Here is a 17,795-nt window from a genome sequence, read left to right as displayed (position 1 = left end):
GTGTACGACTTGAAGCAAATGATTTATCGAATGTGCATGTGAAATGTTTGTGTAGGTCATGTGACAGAGGAGACGCCGTGAGATCAAACACACTATGAGTAATAATATTGTACATACATGTTCTTTATTGTGTACCTCAAACCATGAACAGTGAATGGTGCCGACATTTTGATTTGATCGAAATGAAGAAACTTCATTTATATTATGTGACATGTGCAATGTTGGGCCCGAGTTCGTTTTGATATATGTTGGGCGCGAGGCCGTTTTGATATATGATTAAGCCTAAGGCCCCATTTGTTTTCAGAGATAGAATGGAGGGGATTCATAGTGAGGGGATTGATAGTGAGGGGATTGATAGTGAGAGGATTAAGTAAAATTGTGTTTGTTTTGATGATAATTGTTAGTGTAGGAATTGTTAAATTATTTTTATATAAAATAATAAAACAAATAAAAAATACAAAAAATTAAACATTAATGTTCAAAAAAAAATTCCCAATTTGTAAAAAATAAAAAAAAATAAAAAAAAAATCTAATCCCCTCACTATTTTTCTAATACCACCTCCACCTCCTCCATCTCAATCCCCCTTACAACCTCCATCTTAATCCCGTCCTCCATCCTAATCACTTCCTCAACTCTACAAACAAACACAACACTAAATAGCCCCACCTCCATCCTAATCTCATTCCATCCTTTACACCCCAAAACAAATGGGGCCTAAGGCCATTCTGTTTGTATGATTATGAATATTCTAAGAACCTTATAATTACCCATTTGCACTGCTTTATTATATTATTACTCATTGAGCTTCGCTCACCTAATATTATATATGCACATGTAGGTGATCCGCAGCATGGAGCACACCCCTGGAGTCAGCTTTAGGAGCTATTTTTGTGACCTAATTGAGTCATGCCTCCGAGATGGAGTTTTGTCTTTGACTCACATCATACCTTGACTTTATTTTGTTTTTGCTATTATGGTCTTGGGTTTGTAAACAATATGTACAAAGTTCCTTTGATACTTATATTCTTTTTGCATGGGCATGCAAATGATGTGATTGTGTTATATTTTACTCATATTGGCACAGCTCAATGCACTCATTCTTTTGTTGTATAATTCCGTTTTTGGCCCTATTACTATAATTACTCTGTATGTTTGTTTGGCGCCGAAGGTAATCAAGAAATTATCAGCCAGTTATGACCCAAACTTTTAGGGGCGGGTTTGGGTCATGACAATAGTGTTGACCCAAGTCCATCCTTGAAGCATCCATAACTCCCTTCCTTCAGAAAATATGGATGCCCCAAAGGGCTCACACCCTAAGGCAAAAAATGGGAATTAAATACCTATCAATGCTCTCATCTACAATCAATGTGGGATAAAAGGTTTTACACCTTTCCCAACATTTTTTTCATGAGGCCAACTTAATGAGTCAATTTCTCATTCAAATCTTAATGGTTTTTTGTCATTCTTTTTGTAGTATAAAAATCTCACTACAAAGAATCTAAGCCCACTTTACTCTACCTCAATTGAGGATTGGCATCCACTTTAATATTGCATTAAAGTTACCAAAAAATAATTATTTTTGCCAACAGAAAAATCAGCTAGAAATGCGTCATGTAGAAAGTAGAATCAATAGCAACAAATTATAACAACTTTTTAATAATTCTGTTGAATTTAAAGATAACCAGAATAATAAAAATTAAAAAAAAAATAGAGAACTCTCTCAACAATAATTTTAATAATTCCTAAAAATTGAAGTAGCCATAATTTCAGTATTGTAGATTAAACAATTGCCCTAGTGTCACTGAAAGGAAAGGCTTGGACAGAGGTGGATTCTTAGTTGATAGCTTCTTTGAAACATGTTGCATGGTTGGCCGAGATTGTGGACTGGAGCTCAAGCATTCAAATGCAAGCTTCATAGCTGTGATCACTTCTCCTGCAAATTCATCCATAGGAGGCGAGAGGTGTTGATCCACTACATCCTTCAACAATATGTGATCGGCAAATGATGATGACAATGACAATGACAATGATGATGATGATGACGATGATGATAGGAATGAGATGAAAGCGCCCGGATGGCTTCCCAAGATCACTTCCAATGTTACCACCCCAAAGCTGTAAACATCACATTTCTCGTTCACTTCCATTGTGTAAGCAAGTTCTGCCACCAAAAAATAATAATAATAATAATAATAATAAAAATTTAAATCCTCTATATCAATTATCAAATTATATTATCCTACATTGTAGGTGCTTGGGTAGAAGTATTGATTTACTTTCTTATTAAATTCATAGTTGCAACATTAGTACTAAGTTTGCACACATTGAATTTCTTCCCTAGCCTGATTCTGTAATAAAAATTACATATCACTAAATCCAATCTTGCTAATTGCAAGGTTCCTTATTTGGAATATATATTGGGTATAACATTAAGTGATACACACTCTTTTTCTTTTTTTTCTTTTTTCTTTTTTTTTTTAACTTGCCTTTTGTTGTCTTTAATGATTTTTTAAAAACTATCAAAAAATTTCACTTTTACGATCCATTTTATTAAACAACCTAAAATTAAAAATATTTAAAGATCGACTTCTCTTTTCTTCAAAAAAAAAAAAAAATTTCCAGAATCATATAGTCTTGATGAACCTACAAAAATAGACCAAAATTAAAAGAAAAAATCAGTTAAATTTATCTAATTTTGTAACTTCGACACATTAAATAAGGGTAAATTACATTTATTTCCCCTGAGGCTTCTGATAAATTTAAGGACCTCCCCTGTGATATCAATAATTACAGAAACCTCCCCTACTTTAACTGGCAATATCAAGATTCTCCCAATTCGTCAATTTTGGGAGCTTCTATTTACACACACAACATCCACTATCTACACATCTCTCCTCACTACACTTCCTACACACCTCCTTCATTAAGTGTGTGTATTGAGGGTGTTTGGTGTGTATATATAGAAGCTCCCGTCAATTTTGCACAAACAACATTACTTGCCTATACAAAATGACCATAATACCCTTTAATTTAAGCGTGAAAAGATAAAAATACCCTACAAAGTAATGCCTTTTTACTTTTTTAACCCAAAGCCACCAAACCAACCCAACCCAACCCAACCCAACCCAATGGTGCCTCTCTTCTTGGTCTCCGATGACGACTCGACAAGGAGACCACAGATGATGAGATCGGACCCCTCTTATTCTCTCATAATGACAACCAACAACCCTCACCACACCCAACCTAACCTACCCTCCCCAAACAAACTCTGCAACCAAACTACCACTGACACTTGTTTCTCATTTTTCTGCAATCAAACAACCACTGTAGAGTATAGTTCTAAATTGCACAGATCCAAATCAAACCCATAGAGGTGATGGTGGATATGGTTCCAAATCAAACCCACAAAGGTGATGGCGGGTATGGTTTAAATAGTGGAAAAAGAGATTATGGCTGAGGTAAACACAACGACGGTGGTTTCAAAGGTAGAAAGGGATTGTGCTACTATATTGGTGTAAGAGATGGTAAGGGATGAGATTAAGCTTGCCTTTTACTCACTCTACCAATTCCCTCAGTTTTGGGAGTCCAAACAAGAGGTTTCAATTTCCAACTAGTTCTGCTTTGCTAATATAATTCGTTTGATTGATTGATTTTGATTTTGTTTGGGAAAATTATTTGGTGGTGTGTGGCCTATTTTATGTTCTGTATTTGATTTGTATGGATTAAAATTTGTTACTTCTTCTACTTTAGTTTACACTATGCAAACTACTCTTATTCCAGAATCAATTAATAAGGCAATTGATCATTGTAATAATACATTTTTTGGGGGAGGTTCTGATGAGAAGAGGAAGATTCATCTTGTTAAATGGTGGTTTGGGTCTGAAGCAAATGGGTAAAGTTAATGATGCTTTGCCATCTAAAATTGGCATTTTTTTTTTTATAACTATTATCTAAAATTTGTTGGGAATGGTGGTTATTGTAAGTTGTGGGTGGTGGCTTAGGTCACGTGCTAAATGTATGAATAAATGATTGAGTGGTTATCAAAAGTTGTGGGTGGTGGCTATTCTATAGTGTGGGTTTGTAATAGGGGAAATGTGGATAAGAAACGTGGAAGAAGGAAAGATGAACAGAGGAGGAAGAGAAATAAGAGATTGATGGGTTCAAGACACTTGAGGATATTATGAGTATTTCAGTATTTATCTTTGATGACATCAATATCTTCTGTTAGTTATATAAACGACAGTCAAAAAATTAGGAAATCTTGATATTGTCAGTTAAAGTATGAGAGACTTCTGTAATTATTGAAACCATAAGGGAGATTCTTATATTTGTCAGAAACCTTAGAGAGGTAAGTGTAATTTACCCTTAAAATAACAATAATAATGCCAAGTAATACGTCTCTGGGATTAGATTAAATTGAATAACCCTGGCGAGATCAAGTTTGAATTTTATTGTTGTACAATTTAGAAATTTTAATTTACCCTTAAAAAAATAAATAAATAAATAAATAATTAGATGTCAAAATTGATAAAATCCACAAAAGTCATCACGAAAATCAAAACACTAATGCTGTGTTTGGTTGGGAGATTTGGGAAGGGATTTGGAAATGGAAAGGGAAAGGGAAAATGTGTGTGAAACTAGATGAAATGTAGGTATATTTTATTCACATTTCACCTAACTTTTCTCTTTCCCTTTCCAAATTCCTCCTCAAATCCTCCGACCAAACACAGCGTAAGGGTCTATTTGGTAACGTTTTTGTTTTCAGTTTTCAGTTTATATTTACAAAAAATTAAAAACTATCACAAAAAAATTAAAAACAACCAAACAGACCCTTAGTGTTTTAAAAACAACCAAAGAGGAAAGAAATTCAAAGAAGTTTATCCGTCCAAAATTGTATCATTAGGAAATTGATAGCAAAACTAGATGAGAATCAAAATTCTATCAGAAAGGTGAATCGAATCGGGTCAGAATGAATTTTGTTTGGTTAATAAAATGGTACCTGGAGCAGCATATCCAAAGGTTCCTGCGAATGCGGTCCAATTAGATGAGTCAGGCTTCAACAACCTAGCCGTGCCAAAGTCTGAGATGTGAGCCTCATATTCCAAATCTAACAAAATGTTTTTGCTCGATATGTCTCGATGGATCAACGGAGGTGAACAGTCATGGTGCATGTAGGACAACGCGTTGGCCACGCCTTTAATAACATTCACTCTCTTAATCCATTCAAACTGCGCGGCTTCTATTTCGTTTCTCAATAATGCCCCCAAGCTTCCCCGCTCCAAGAACTCATAAACCAAAAACGAATTTCGTGCGTGAAAACAATAACCATGTAGCCTCACGATGTTTCGATGTCTTATCTCTGTAAGTGCGTGAATCTCCGAAGTAAAATCTCTTGTGTTCGTTGCCTCGCTATCTTGAGACAAGTGAAGTTTTTTCACGGCAACCACTTGACCAGTTTTCAATTCAGCTTTATAAACACGCCCGGTCGCTCCCTCTCCAATGCAATGTTTGGCGTCGAAATCTTCTGTCGCTTCGACTATGTTTTCATACGCCATTTTACCATCATTGCTCCATATCGTATGAAATAATAATTGGAGAAAGTGAGAGAAGATAGAGATGAGCGAATAGAGAGAGAGAGAGAGAGAGAGGCACAATTGTTTCTATGAATTGTACATGTCTATTACACAAAGAAGGCACTCTATTTATAGAGGATGCCTTGGATGCCTATGAACAATAACATAATGCTACACTAACATAATGCACTAACATAATGCTACACTAACATAATGCACTAACATAATGCTACACTAACATGATAATGCTACACTAACATAATGCACTAACATAATGCTACACTAACATGATAATGCACTACATAATGATACACTAATATACACTAACATCCCCCCGCAAACTCAAGGAGGGGAAGCATCAACCAAGTTGAGTTTGGAAACAAGATCATTGAAGCGGCCAGGAGGATGAGCCTTAGTGAAGATATCAGCGGGTTGATCGACGGAAGCGATAGGGAGAAGACGAACAGTACCACAGGTAACATGCTGGCGAATGAAATGACAATCAATCTCAATATGTTTGGTGCGATCATGAAAAACATCATTGTGAGCAATCTGAATGGCACTCTGATTGTCACAATAGAGAGGGGTAGGATCAGAAGAAGAAACACCCATATCAGCAAGGAGCCAGCGAAGCCAGAGAAGTTCCTGAGTAGTATCAGCAAGAGCTCGGTATTCAGCTTCGGTGCTAGAGCGGGCAGTGAGGGATTGTTTTTTGCTACGCCAAGCAAGAAGAGAGTCCCCTAAGAAGAAGCAGAATCCCGTGGTGGAGCGTCGATCCGTAGGATCCCCAGCCCAATCAGCATCGGAAAAGGCACGCAGTTCAAGAGAGGAGGAAGCAGAGAAGTGAAGACCATGGAACAGAGTGCCTTTGAGGTAGCGAAGGATGCGGAGTAGAGCAGTATAGTGGGGAGTGCGAGGAGCCGACATGTACTGACTGACAATGTGAACAGCATAGGCAATGTCAGGACGAGTTACTGTGAGATAGACAAGGCTGCCGACGAGTTGGCGATAAAGAGTAGCATCAGAGAGAAGAGTCCCATCGAGAGGAGTGAGACGAATCTGAGGATCAACTGGAGTAGAGGTAGTTTTGCAATCAGTCAGACCAGCACGAGCCAGAAGATCGGATGCATATTTGGCCTGGGACAAATAGGAACCAGTAGAATCATGAGAGACTTCAAGGCCTAAGAAGTAGTTAAGAGTACCAAGGTCCTTCATCTCAAACTGGTGGTGGAGAAACTGTTTGAGGTGGAGAATACCAGCTTCATCATTACCAGTGATAATCATATCATCCACATACAGAAGAAGAAGAGTGGTACCATGAGAAGTAGTCCGGATAAAAAGAGCAGAGTCATAGGAGCTAGAGGTGAACCCAAAATCATGAATGGTAGAACTGAACGTAGCAAACCAAGCACGAGGTGCTTGCTTGAGGCCATAGAGAGCACGCTGTAGTTTGCAAACCTGATGAGGGGGAAAAGTGGACCCAGGTGGAGGTTGCATGTAGACCTCCTCAATAAGATGACCATTGAGGAAAGCATTTTTGACATCCATCTGAAAGAGCCCCCAGTGGCGAGCAGCGGCAACAGCAAGTAAACTGCGAACAGAGGTTAGCCGAGCAACAGGAGAGAATGTCTCCTCATAATCAATACCATATTCCTGGTTGAAACCCTTGGCAACAAGACGAGCTTTGTAGCGTTCAATAGAGCCATCAGAATGTGTTTTGATTTTGTAAACCCATTTGCAGCCAATGGCAGTCTTGCCAGGAGGAAGATCAACAAGATCCCAAGTATGAGCTTTGTCCAAGGCCTGTAGTTCATCGGTCATAGCTTGCTGCCAAAGAGGATTAGTACAAGCCTCACGATAGGAGGTAGGTTCATAAGTAGAGAAGGCAGCAGATCCAACAATATAATCACGAAGATGGATAGGAGGTTGAGTGACCCGGCGTGGTCGACCCGTAGGAGGATCGGTGGGAGGAAGAACCGGTGGAGAAGGAGGTGTGGCAATAAGAGGTAGACCTTCAGGGAGAGCAGGCTGGACAGGATCAGGAGTGAGCAAGGGCGTCTCGATAGAGGAGGAACCTGTATCAAAATCAGCAGAGAAAAGATCGACAGAAGGATTAGTAAACAGGACAGTAGTGGAGAGTGCGGGTAAGTGAAAAGAGGATAGCGAGGAAAACATTTGGTGCTCCCAGAAAACGACATGGCGGGAGATACGAAGACGTTTAGAGAGAGGATCCCAACAGCGAAAGCCTTTATGTTCAATTCCATACCCAAGAAAGCAACAAAGACGAGAACGAGGTTCAAGCTTGGTGTGTTCATGGGATTGAAGTAGAACAAAGCAGGCAGAGCCAAAAACCCGGAGATTAGCGTAAGGAGGGGGAGTGCCATGCAGACGTTCAAAGGGAGTTTGATTATGGATGACAGGAGAAGGAGCACAGTTGATAGTGTAAACAGCAGTGAGGGCAGCTTCCCCCCAAAAGTTTTCAGGGCAGGAAGAAGAGAGAAGAAGGGCGCGAGTAGTGTCAAGAATATGCCTATGTTTCCGTTCAGCACGGCCATTTTGCTGGGACGTGCCAGCACAAGAACGATGAGGCAGTGTACCATGATGCTGAAGAAAGGAAAGGAAATCAGAATCCCGATATTCCATAGCATTGTCAGAGCGAAAAATTTTGATGGTTTTGGAAAATTGGGTGTGGACCATTTGGGCAAATCTATAATAAATGTGTTTAAGTTCAGACCTAGTTTTCATGAGAAAAAGCCAAGTAAACCGGGAAAAATCATCAATAAAGACAACAAAATAGCGGGATCCCCCCATAGTAGTAGTAGGGGAGGGCCCCCAAATATCGGAATGGATAAGATCAAAAGGTGCAAGGGAAACTGAAGTACTTTTATTAAATGATAAAGCAGGTTGTTTGGCAAGTTGACAGGGGATACAATCGAAATTATCCGGAATTACATGACCCAACTGTCCACTAGAAACCAAAGACCGTAAGCGATTAACAGAAATATGCCCTAAACGACAATGCCAAAGATGAAAGGGAGATAATGAGGAAGTAGATGTAGGAGCAGCAATCGGAGGAGAGGCAGGAACATGAAGGTGAATGAGTTCATAGAGACGTCCATGCTTACGGCCGATCCCAATAGTCTGCCCCGTCTGAGGGTCCTGTACCAAACAATCAGTAGCAGAAAATGTGACAGTTAGACCAAGTTCACATAATTGACCAATGGAAATAAGGTTTAAGGTAAGAGCAGGGATATGATAAACTTGAGGGATAGATAAAGAAGAGGTGGAAACAGTACCAACATGACGGACAGACATGAGGGAACCATCAGCAGTATGTATTGAGGGAATATGAGGAGATGAAGAGAAGGAAGAAAAGATAGTAGAACTGGAGGTCATATGATTACAACAAGCAGAGTCAAAATACCAAGAAGAGTTACCTGGGATTACAGACAAAGCAGTAGGAGGAGGTGTACCAGATGGGGAGAGAAGTTGTTTGAGCATGGCCTCTACATCCGTTGGAGAAAAGCGAGGGGTAGACGGAGCAGACGACTCAGAGAACCCCGCAGAGGTGACAGCATCAGTGTGGGGAGAATGATTCCCGGAAGCAGCAGCAGCAGTGGGATGAGGCTGATTCCTAGAAGCAGTAGTAGCAGTGTGATGAGACTGATTCCCGGAACGATGAAAGCTTCCCCGGGCAGAGCCACCGCGAGAGGAGTGGCTATTGGACGATGATCGGGATGGATTGCGAAAACAATCCTGTTGCAGATGACCAGGACCAAGTTTGTTGCAGTAGCGGCAGGATCTGACGGGGCAATTGACCAGGAGATGGGTTGAAGGAAGACCCCGATTCTGACAATAGAGGCAAGCAGTGGTCCGTTGGGTAAATGATGGCCGGTACGGAGGAGTGGCCAGAACAGAGTCCACATGATGAGTTTGAAGAGTACCGAGACGCGTCTCCTCTGATAGCAACTCAGAAATTGCTTGTTCAAGAGTGGGCAATGGATGGCGATGAAGCAGAGAGGCACGTACGGGCTCAAAGGAGGAAGTAAGAGCCATAAGAAAATGCACCAACCTTTGCTGGTTGCGATAGATAGTAAATAAAACAGCATCTTCAGGGGTATGCCAAGTTGGTTCTGAAAGAGCAAGCTGATCCCAAACAGAGTACATTTGAGAAAGGAAGTCATTAATGGACTGAGTGGATTCTTGGCGCATGCGATGAAGTTGGTTCTGAAGTTGATATTGGTGGGCAAGACCAGTAGTCTGGTATCGTTCTTTCAAGAAATCCCAGATGTCTTTTGCAGGAGTAGTTACAGAGTCAAGCTGAAAGCGACCAAACTGAAGACTGATAGATGTAACAGAGGTATTACGAAACCAGGTAATGATTTGGTAATTCTTACTGTCCCATTCCTCAAGTCGGTCTTCAAATGTAGCAGTAGGAACAGTGGTTTCATTAGTGTCACTGTCTTTCACCGGTTTAGTCACATCCCCGGTAACAATTCGCCAGAGCTTCTTCCCTTTTAGGAAGGAGGACATGGCTTGGGCCCACAGAACATAGTTTGAACCATTCAAAATAACGGAAATAGGATGGGAGGCATCATGACGATCCATAATACTAGTTGAATAGGGTTTAAAGTAATATGATAGACCTGTAGGAGCAAAATTAGGTAAAACAGAGTGTACCAGTGAGTCCGGAAGGTCGAAAATAGCCAGGAAAGGTATGCTGGACAGAGATGATGTCAGCAAATATGTCAGCGGCGCACGTTAGCAGAGTGCAGGAAGGAACACGTTAGCAGGAAGCGGCGGTGCACGGTAGCGGCAGGCGCAGACGCGGTGCACGGTAGCGGATTCGGCGCACGCGGGTGCACAGTAGTGAAACGGCGCACGAGAGGCGCACAGTAGCAGGCGCGGCGTACGGGAGAGGCAGGGCTGACGTCAGCCGCGGGTCGTGTGGGCGCGTGTAGGCACGTGTCGGAAGGGAGAAACAACGGATGGCGCGTGCGGGCGCGTGTGAGAGTGGTGGCGGAAATGATGACGCGCAGTGGACACTGGCGGCGCGTGTGGGCGCGTGAAAGGTTTTTTGAGGCCGGGCTTGGTGCCGTTGGAATCGTGAGGAAATTCCGAGTGGTTTGATGTAGTGCCGCTGTGGATGGGACTAAACACCAAAATCGCAAATTGCCAGAAATGTAACACTGTGCTCTGATACCATGAAATAATAATTGGAGAAAGTGAGAGAAGATAGAGATGAGCGAATAGAGAGAGAGAGAGAGAGAGAGGCACAATTGTTTCTATGAATTGTACATGTCTATTACACAAAGAAGGCACTCTATTTATAGAGGATGCCTTGGATGCCTATGAACAATAACATAATGCTACACTAACATAATGCACTAACATAATGCTACACTAACATAATGCACTAACATAATGCTACACTAACATGATAATGCTACACTAACATAATGCACTAACATAATGCTACACTAACATGATAATGCACTACATAATGATACACTAATATACACTAACATCGTAAATAAATTCTTCACTTGTTCTTTCCCAAACTTGTTTTCTTCACTCCTTACTCTCCCACGACAAAAAAAGAAAACTTTAACAACGACAATAAAAGTACAAAGAGAGCCCAATAAAGGAATTACTATGATTAGAATCAACACTATCCTCTTACTATTCCCATTGACATTGTTCCTTATCTTAGAGGGGCAACTATTCAAACCCCGAGCATTTCCACACAAGTTCTTGTTGTTGCGAAATGCCTCCATTGGAGCCTCGCGAAACGCTCTAGTATTAGGAATAGGACCCTCCAACTGATTGTAGGACAAATCAACATACATCAAGCTTAGCAATCGATTGAAAGTGGATGGGATCGAACCAGAGAGCTTGTTGTAGGAGAGATCCAACCTTTCCAATCGGAGCATTTCTCCAATATGTGGCTGTATCTCTCCCACAAGTGAGTTATGGCTAAGATCAAGACTTTCAAGAGAACCCAAATTCCCAATCTCTGAGGGAATACTTCCCCTAAATCTATTGTTGCTCAAATTCAACTCCCTTAGCTTCAAGTAATTCCCAAGTTGTGCCACAACTACACCACTTAAATTGGTTCCACTCAAATCGAGTTTTTCCAGATTCATTAGCATCCCAATTTCTACTGGAATACCGCCTGAAAGTTTGTTATCATCCAACACAAGTACACGCAATGAACTCAATTAGATGATTGGAAGAGAGATCAAGCTCTTCAATTCGATGTGCTTCAGCAAGCTCAGCTGGTATCTTCCCAGAAACTTGAGTGTTAGAGATGCTTAACTTTGTCAAGTTTCCAAAGAACCCCCAATTCCAAGAAAGCTCCCCATAGAACTCATTATAGCTCAAATCAATGTACTCCAAATTTGGGTACACCCCAAAATCCTCTGATATGTTACCCGCTAATTGGTTCTTTTCAAGCCTAAGTCTCATCAATTTGGAACAATTTTTCAAGGATTTTGGGATTGAACCCACAAAATGGTTGTTAGCAGCAGTCAACTTTTCAAATGACCCACCATGGCAAATCTCTTGAGGTAGATAGCCACTGAAATTGTTTTCACCCACAAAAAGTCTCTTCAATTGGGTAAGATTGTTCATTGATAAAGGAAGAGACCCACTGAGTTTGTTTTCAAACAAAGTCAGAAGATAAAGATTACTTAGCTTTCCAATCTCTGAAGGTACAGAGCCAGATAGCTCATTGTAATGCAATCTCAAGTAAGTGAGCTTTGTCGAGTTGCCAATGGAGGGTGGGATTGTTCCAGAGAGATAGTTTCCAAAGAGACGAAGAACATTCAAGTTACCGATGAGTCCGATCGAATCGGGGACTGGACCGTGGAGTTGGTTTCGACCCAGAGAAAGGTAAGTGAGCTTGGAAAGGTTGGCTATGGAGGATGGAATGGTTCCGTGGAGTGAGTTGTTTTGGAGATTAAGTCCAAGAAGGTGTGGAAATGATGAGAAGTCAAGGCTTTGGAGATTACCTGTTAGGCTAGAGCTCTTGAGGTTTATGTCTATGACACTTCCATGGTTGTTGCAGGTGATTCCATCCCATTGACCCGGTGAAGAAGAAGATGATGAAGAATTGGAATTAGATGGTTTCCAGGAGAGGAGAGGTGAAATGGGGTGAGTGCTATGGAGGATGGTTTTCCATTTGAGTAGTGTTGTAGCTTCTTGATTATTTTGTTCAGTGGTGTTGTTGGAGGCAGAGTGGACAATGAAGAACACGAAGAAGATGTGGAAATGAAGATGGAGACATAGAATGATGAGAGATTTTGTGAGAGAGGACACCATCACCTTGTTACTTTGGTTGGTTGTTAGGTGTATACTGAACTTCAGCACCTATATATATATACGAGTGTATGCCGGTGGCACCGTGTAAATAAAGTAAGTGAGAAAAATAAAAAAGAGGAGAAAATTAAAAAATTAAAATATAAATTATTCCATCAAGTTTATATTTAAATTTAGATTTGAATGTTTGATAAACTGAACTATAAGGTAATGTTTCATTATATGAAAAATGCTGGAGATCAATAATTTTGTATTTATAAATTCAATTATAATAATGTGATAAGGCAATTGGATATTATATCTACTACTATAATTAAGTGTGTAACAAATTAACAATTAACATATATTGTGAATTAAATTAGATTTTTTTTTAAGAATTTCAAATATGATTATGATTATTATTATTATTATTATTATTATTATATGAAATTCTTTGAAAACCGTAAAGTGACTATTCACAAAAATTCAGAAGTCTTAGTGCCTGTTACTTCATGGTGCCTGTGATTGTTACTATATGTCCTTTCCGGGACAACACATTAAGAAAGGTATTTTGGGAATATGAAAAAGTAGAAAACAAGTAAGGATGTCCACACTTTTAAAATAGTAGTAGAAAACACTTCTAAAATAGTAGTAGAAAACAAGTGAGGGGTATTTTAGGTTTTCTCGCCACGAAGTCATAAATTTTCTTACCGCAACATATCATAACAAAAAGGTCCTTTTATAATACACACCACATATGCGAGTTATGATAATTTATGGTATTAATACCACAAATGTCACAGTTAAATCACTTTTCTATCATCACTAAATGAAAAACAATGGGTCATAGTCAAAATAGGTCATAACTAAGCACTACTTGAGGCATAACAAAAACTTCTTCGATCTCATAATTAAAATAACAGTCACAATAAATCATAAGTAAGTCATAACTAACACTATAATAAATCATAATCAAGTTATAACAAACATCATGATTAGTCATAATCAAGAATCACAAAAGTCGTAGTTGTGGGGCATATGGTACACCCCTTTTTTTTGGTGTATATTATAGAATTTTCCTGACAAAAGGGTGTCATTATTTTTGTCATTCTTAACTTTAGGGTACACGCCATAAACTCATTGTTCATAATTTTACCACAAAGTATCCTAAAAAATTCTAACTTTTTTACTATGTGTACCTTTTTTAGGAGTGCATGTTGCAAATTTTTGCTATATGATATATATATATATATATATATATGTATGTATGTATGTATGTACGAACAATATAGAATTGTCTGTAATAATTTTGGTGTACTAATTTTGTAATGATGGTTTAAGGGTGGTTTAAACTTGGGTAATTGCTTCCCAGTGTATGTAAGTAAAAAAAAATTTGAATATTCGTGGAAAATTTTACAATTTTAATTATTAATATTTATAAAAATATGAAAAAAATAGTGAAACATCTCTCTTCAACTTTGTGTAGTAGGAAAGGTTCAAGATGTTTGTTTTTTATTAGCTAAGGTCCCTCAACATTTTCACAGAGAAAATTCGACTCAGAGAAATTTCGGTCCCGACTTAGAGAAATTTTGAAATTTCTCTGTGAAATCAAAGAAATTTCTCTGTGAAAATTAAAAAAATTCTGAGCAGGGGCGAAATTTCTCTGAGTCAGAAAAAATTTCTCTGAGTCGAATTTTTTCTGTAGAAATGTTGAGAGACCTTTACTACTATAAAAATATTGTATGTCATTTATCTTATAAAATCTTAATATCTTAAAAAAAATTCCTAAAAATTTTTATTAATTTATAATTATTATTTCAAATCCTCACGGATTTGATATTTCTCCTTTAAACTTCAAAAATGCTCTAAAAGCATCTAGTTGATTTTGTATGGGGGTTTAAATCACCTTTTAATTATTAATTAAAATTAATAAAAATTATTGCACAGAATTCTAATGCTATGAACTAGGAAATCGTGTATAAGACTTCGTTTGGGATGTGAGTAGGCTTCTTGGCTTTTTGACTTTTTAGCTATTTTAACTTGGGGCTAAAAAGCCTTATTTGGGATGGCCTTTGTAACGCCCTAAAATTTTCCACAAGAATATGCCCAAACAAATACAACAATATACCCAAAAAGTCCATCTTCTCATTGAACTAAGAGATAAGAGGTTAAAATTCACCATATACATTCCCATAATGTTTTGAATTTGTGTTACAGTTCAATGAACTAGGTGACCTTACAAAATATAAGCCTCTAGGGCATACAATTACAACAAAATAAACTAATAGTCTTGTTACAAAAATTTCAATTCAAAATAACAAAATACATATAGATAAACTTTTCCAAAAAAAGAACTATTGCTTGACCACTCCTTTAGGGAGGTGGAACTCGATCATTTCCTGGAAAAAAAAATAAGATAGGGTTGAGCTATATGCCCAGTAAGAACGCATTTACCCAAGTATTGATCCTTTGAATAAGATTATAGTATCTTTCCACCAAACATTACATAGAAATTTATCTTTACATGTAATCCTTAACAAACATACAGATCTACGACAACCAAATAATAACAGTGGCTATTCATGTCATCAAGCACAACAATCAAACATTCACAACCATAGAACGCAAACCATGAGTCCACCTGTAAGAGTCCAATTTAAAACACCCTTTACTTTTGTTTTTAAAACCAACCCCCACATTTACCGACTATTATACGGCAGGGAATGGGCACCCCAAAGAAAATCATCCGTTTTTCCACTTTTGCCAGCTATCATACAACAGAACTATGTGGACACCCAAAAATATTTTTCTCACATTCGTCCAGCAATAAGCCTAGACAGGGCATTTGGGCACTTTTTTAAACCCCCCTCCCCCCGGGCACGGGTACCAACACAACACCACACTTGGAAAACCGACTCTTACCCGGACTCATGCACAATTAACAATTCATTCATATTTTATTCCATCAACAACTATCCAACATTACCCAAGAGTTAAATACAATACAAGATTTAAAGAAAACAAATAACATTCAAGCCACAATTCTACTATATCAACATCCACATCCTTCATCTATGTTATTTCACAATATTTCATGAATTAAGGAAATTCCCCATTCAATGTGGTGTTTTTAACTCAAGTGGGGAATCTAGGGTTTTTACCAAATTTGGGGGTTTTTCTCCTCTATTATAGATATGGCTTGTAATAACATTTATATACATGTTTTGAAAAGAGGGAGTAAAGAAATCTCAAGCAAGAGTCAAGTAAAATGGTTTATTTGTGTAAAACATGAGATTGATCCAACAATGCTCTCCAATTAATTCACAAATCACAACCATACCATGAAATCCCTTCAAAACAAAGAAATACTAAAGTAAAAATGTCCCTACCTCAAGTCGTGAGGAAGAAAACCCAAAAAACTCAAGGTTGACAAAGCCACGAACTTCTCGGACTAATAGAGAGCCCTTGACAAGATCTTCAAGTTATCTCAAAGGATCAAGGTGAGAAGACACCTCTAAGAGTGTAGATCTAAGGATTGAAGTGGAAAAGTGAGTTTTTGAGAGAAAGAGAGAGAGACTCTCGGTTTTGAGAGGAAAAAGAGGAAAAAAAATATGAGAGATGTGGGGTTTGGATCTATTTATAGTACTAGATGATAGCCCTAAGGTCAATGAAAAAGATAAATCCAAAAACCCCCAAAAATAGGACACATTTGAAGCCCAAAATTCTGAAAAAAAACACATAGGGGTCGACCCTTCGGGCAAGGTGGTCGACCCTTTAGGTAGAAAGACAATCTGGTAACAAGCAAGGGGGTCGACCCTTAGACAGGAGAGGGTCGACCCTATTTTCCAGCAACTAACACACAAATTCTACAACATAAGAGGGTCGACCCTCCCTAGACTGGTGTCTACCTTATTTTCCAACAACACCTCCAAGAACTTCACCAATAGGTAAGGGTCAACCCTTAAGGAGGCTGGTTTCTATCCTATTTTCCAACAACACTTCCAGAAACATTACAACATGCAAGGGTCGACCCTTAGGAAGGCTAGTGTCGACCCCAAGGCAAAATTTCTAAGTTTCCAAGGAACTTTTGACAAGAACAACGCGAACGAACAAACCCAACGAGTTTAAATCGGATTGCACTCCTTCAAAACCAAAAGACAACAACTCACTACTAGAAAACTGACCTTTTGCTACTATATAATTTGCGACCATCTGATTAGCCGTCGCAAATAATCAATTTACCCCTTTATTTTCTTCTATTTATTTTCCCATTTTCTTTATACTTGCCCTAGCCCCTCCACAGACACCGATTGTTCTCTTTCTCTCGCTCCCTCTCTCTATCGGTCTCACAGTAATACGACTGGTATGAATCTCTCTCTCTCTCTCTCTCCCTCTCTGTCTCCCCCTCAATCTCGCTTTCTCTCTTTCTCTCAATCTCGTGCTCTCTCTCCTTTGATCTTCTCAAATTAGCACCTCTACTACACATGTATATGTACCTCTATATATTATGTATGTGTTGTTGTAACATGCCCGGGGGGTACCCGCGCGCGTTAAACAGTTCGGACCCCCGAGATCTCTTTGATCTATTCTCATGAGTGCAGTGTGAAACCTAGATGAGAGTCCGGGTTTGGCAACTTTTATTGAAAATTCATTTTATTGCAATTTTGTCAAAAATGGACTGCGTCATCAGATCTCAGAGTCGCCACCTAATATTTATTTTGGGAAAATTAGGAAACCCATGACTCGTGCCAAGGCCACTGTTCGTCGTAACCAAGGATGCTTGGCTCGGAACCTTAGGTATGAGAGGGGAAGGTCAATAATGAGCACCCCCGCCCACCCGATCAAAGATCGGCCTTTACTAACCATGATATGAATTTTATTTTATTTATATGTTCATGTTCTGATTAGTTAATAAATCCTAA

The 17,795-nt window shown here is 38.9% G+C and overlaps 1 protein-coding gene across 1 annotated transcript; it reads right to left on the bottom strand.

Moving 5' to 3' along the window:
* Positions 1-1,721: 1,721 nt before the first annotated feature.
* On the bottom strand, positions 1,722-12,899 carry LOC114315450 (uncharacterized). The gene is given in 4 exon segments (XM_082876273.1): positions 1,722-2,162; positions 5,001-5,575; positions 11,101-11,796; positions 11,798-12,899. Coding segments are annotated over 4 exon segments (2,766 nt in total). The 5' UTR covers positions 12,898-12,899; the 3' UTR covers positions 1,722-1,767.
* Positions 12,900-17,795: the final 4,896 nt, after the last annotated feature.

The sequence above is a fragment of the Camellia sinensis genome, chromosome 6 (assembly GCF_055761805.1).
Source record: "Camellia sinensis isolate YWXY chromosome 6, ASM5576180v1, whole genome shotgun sequence".
Taxonomy (NCBI): Eukaryota; Viridiplantae; Streptophyta; class Magnoliopsida; order Ericales; family Theaceae; genus Camellia; species Camellia sinensis.
This window is presented reverse-complemented; position numbering and strand designations above follow the sequence as displayed.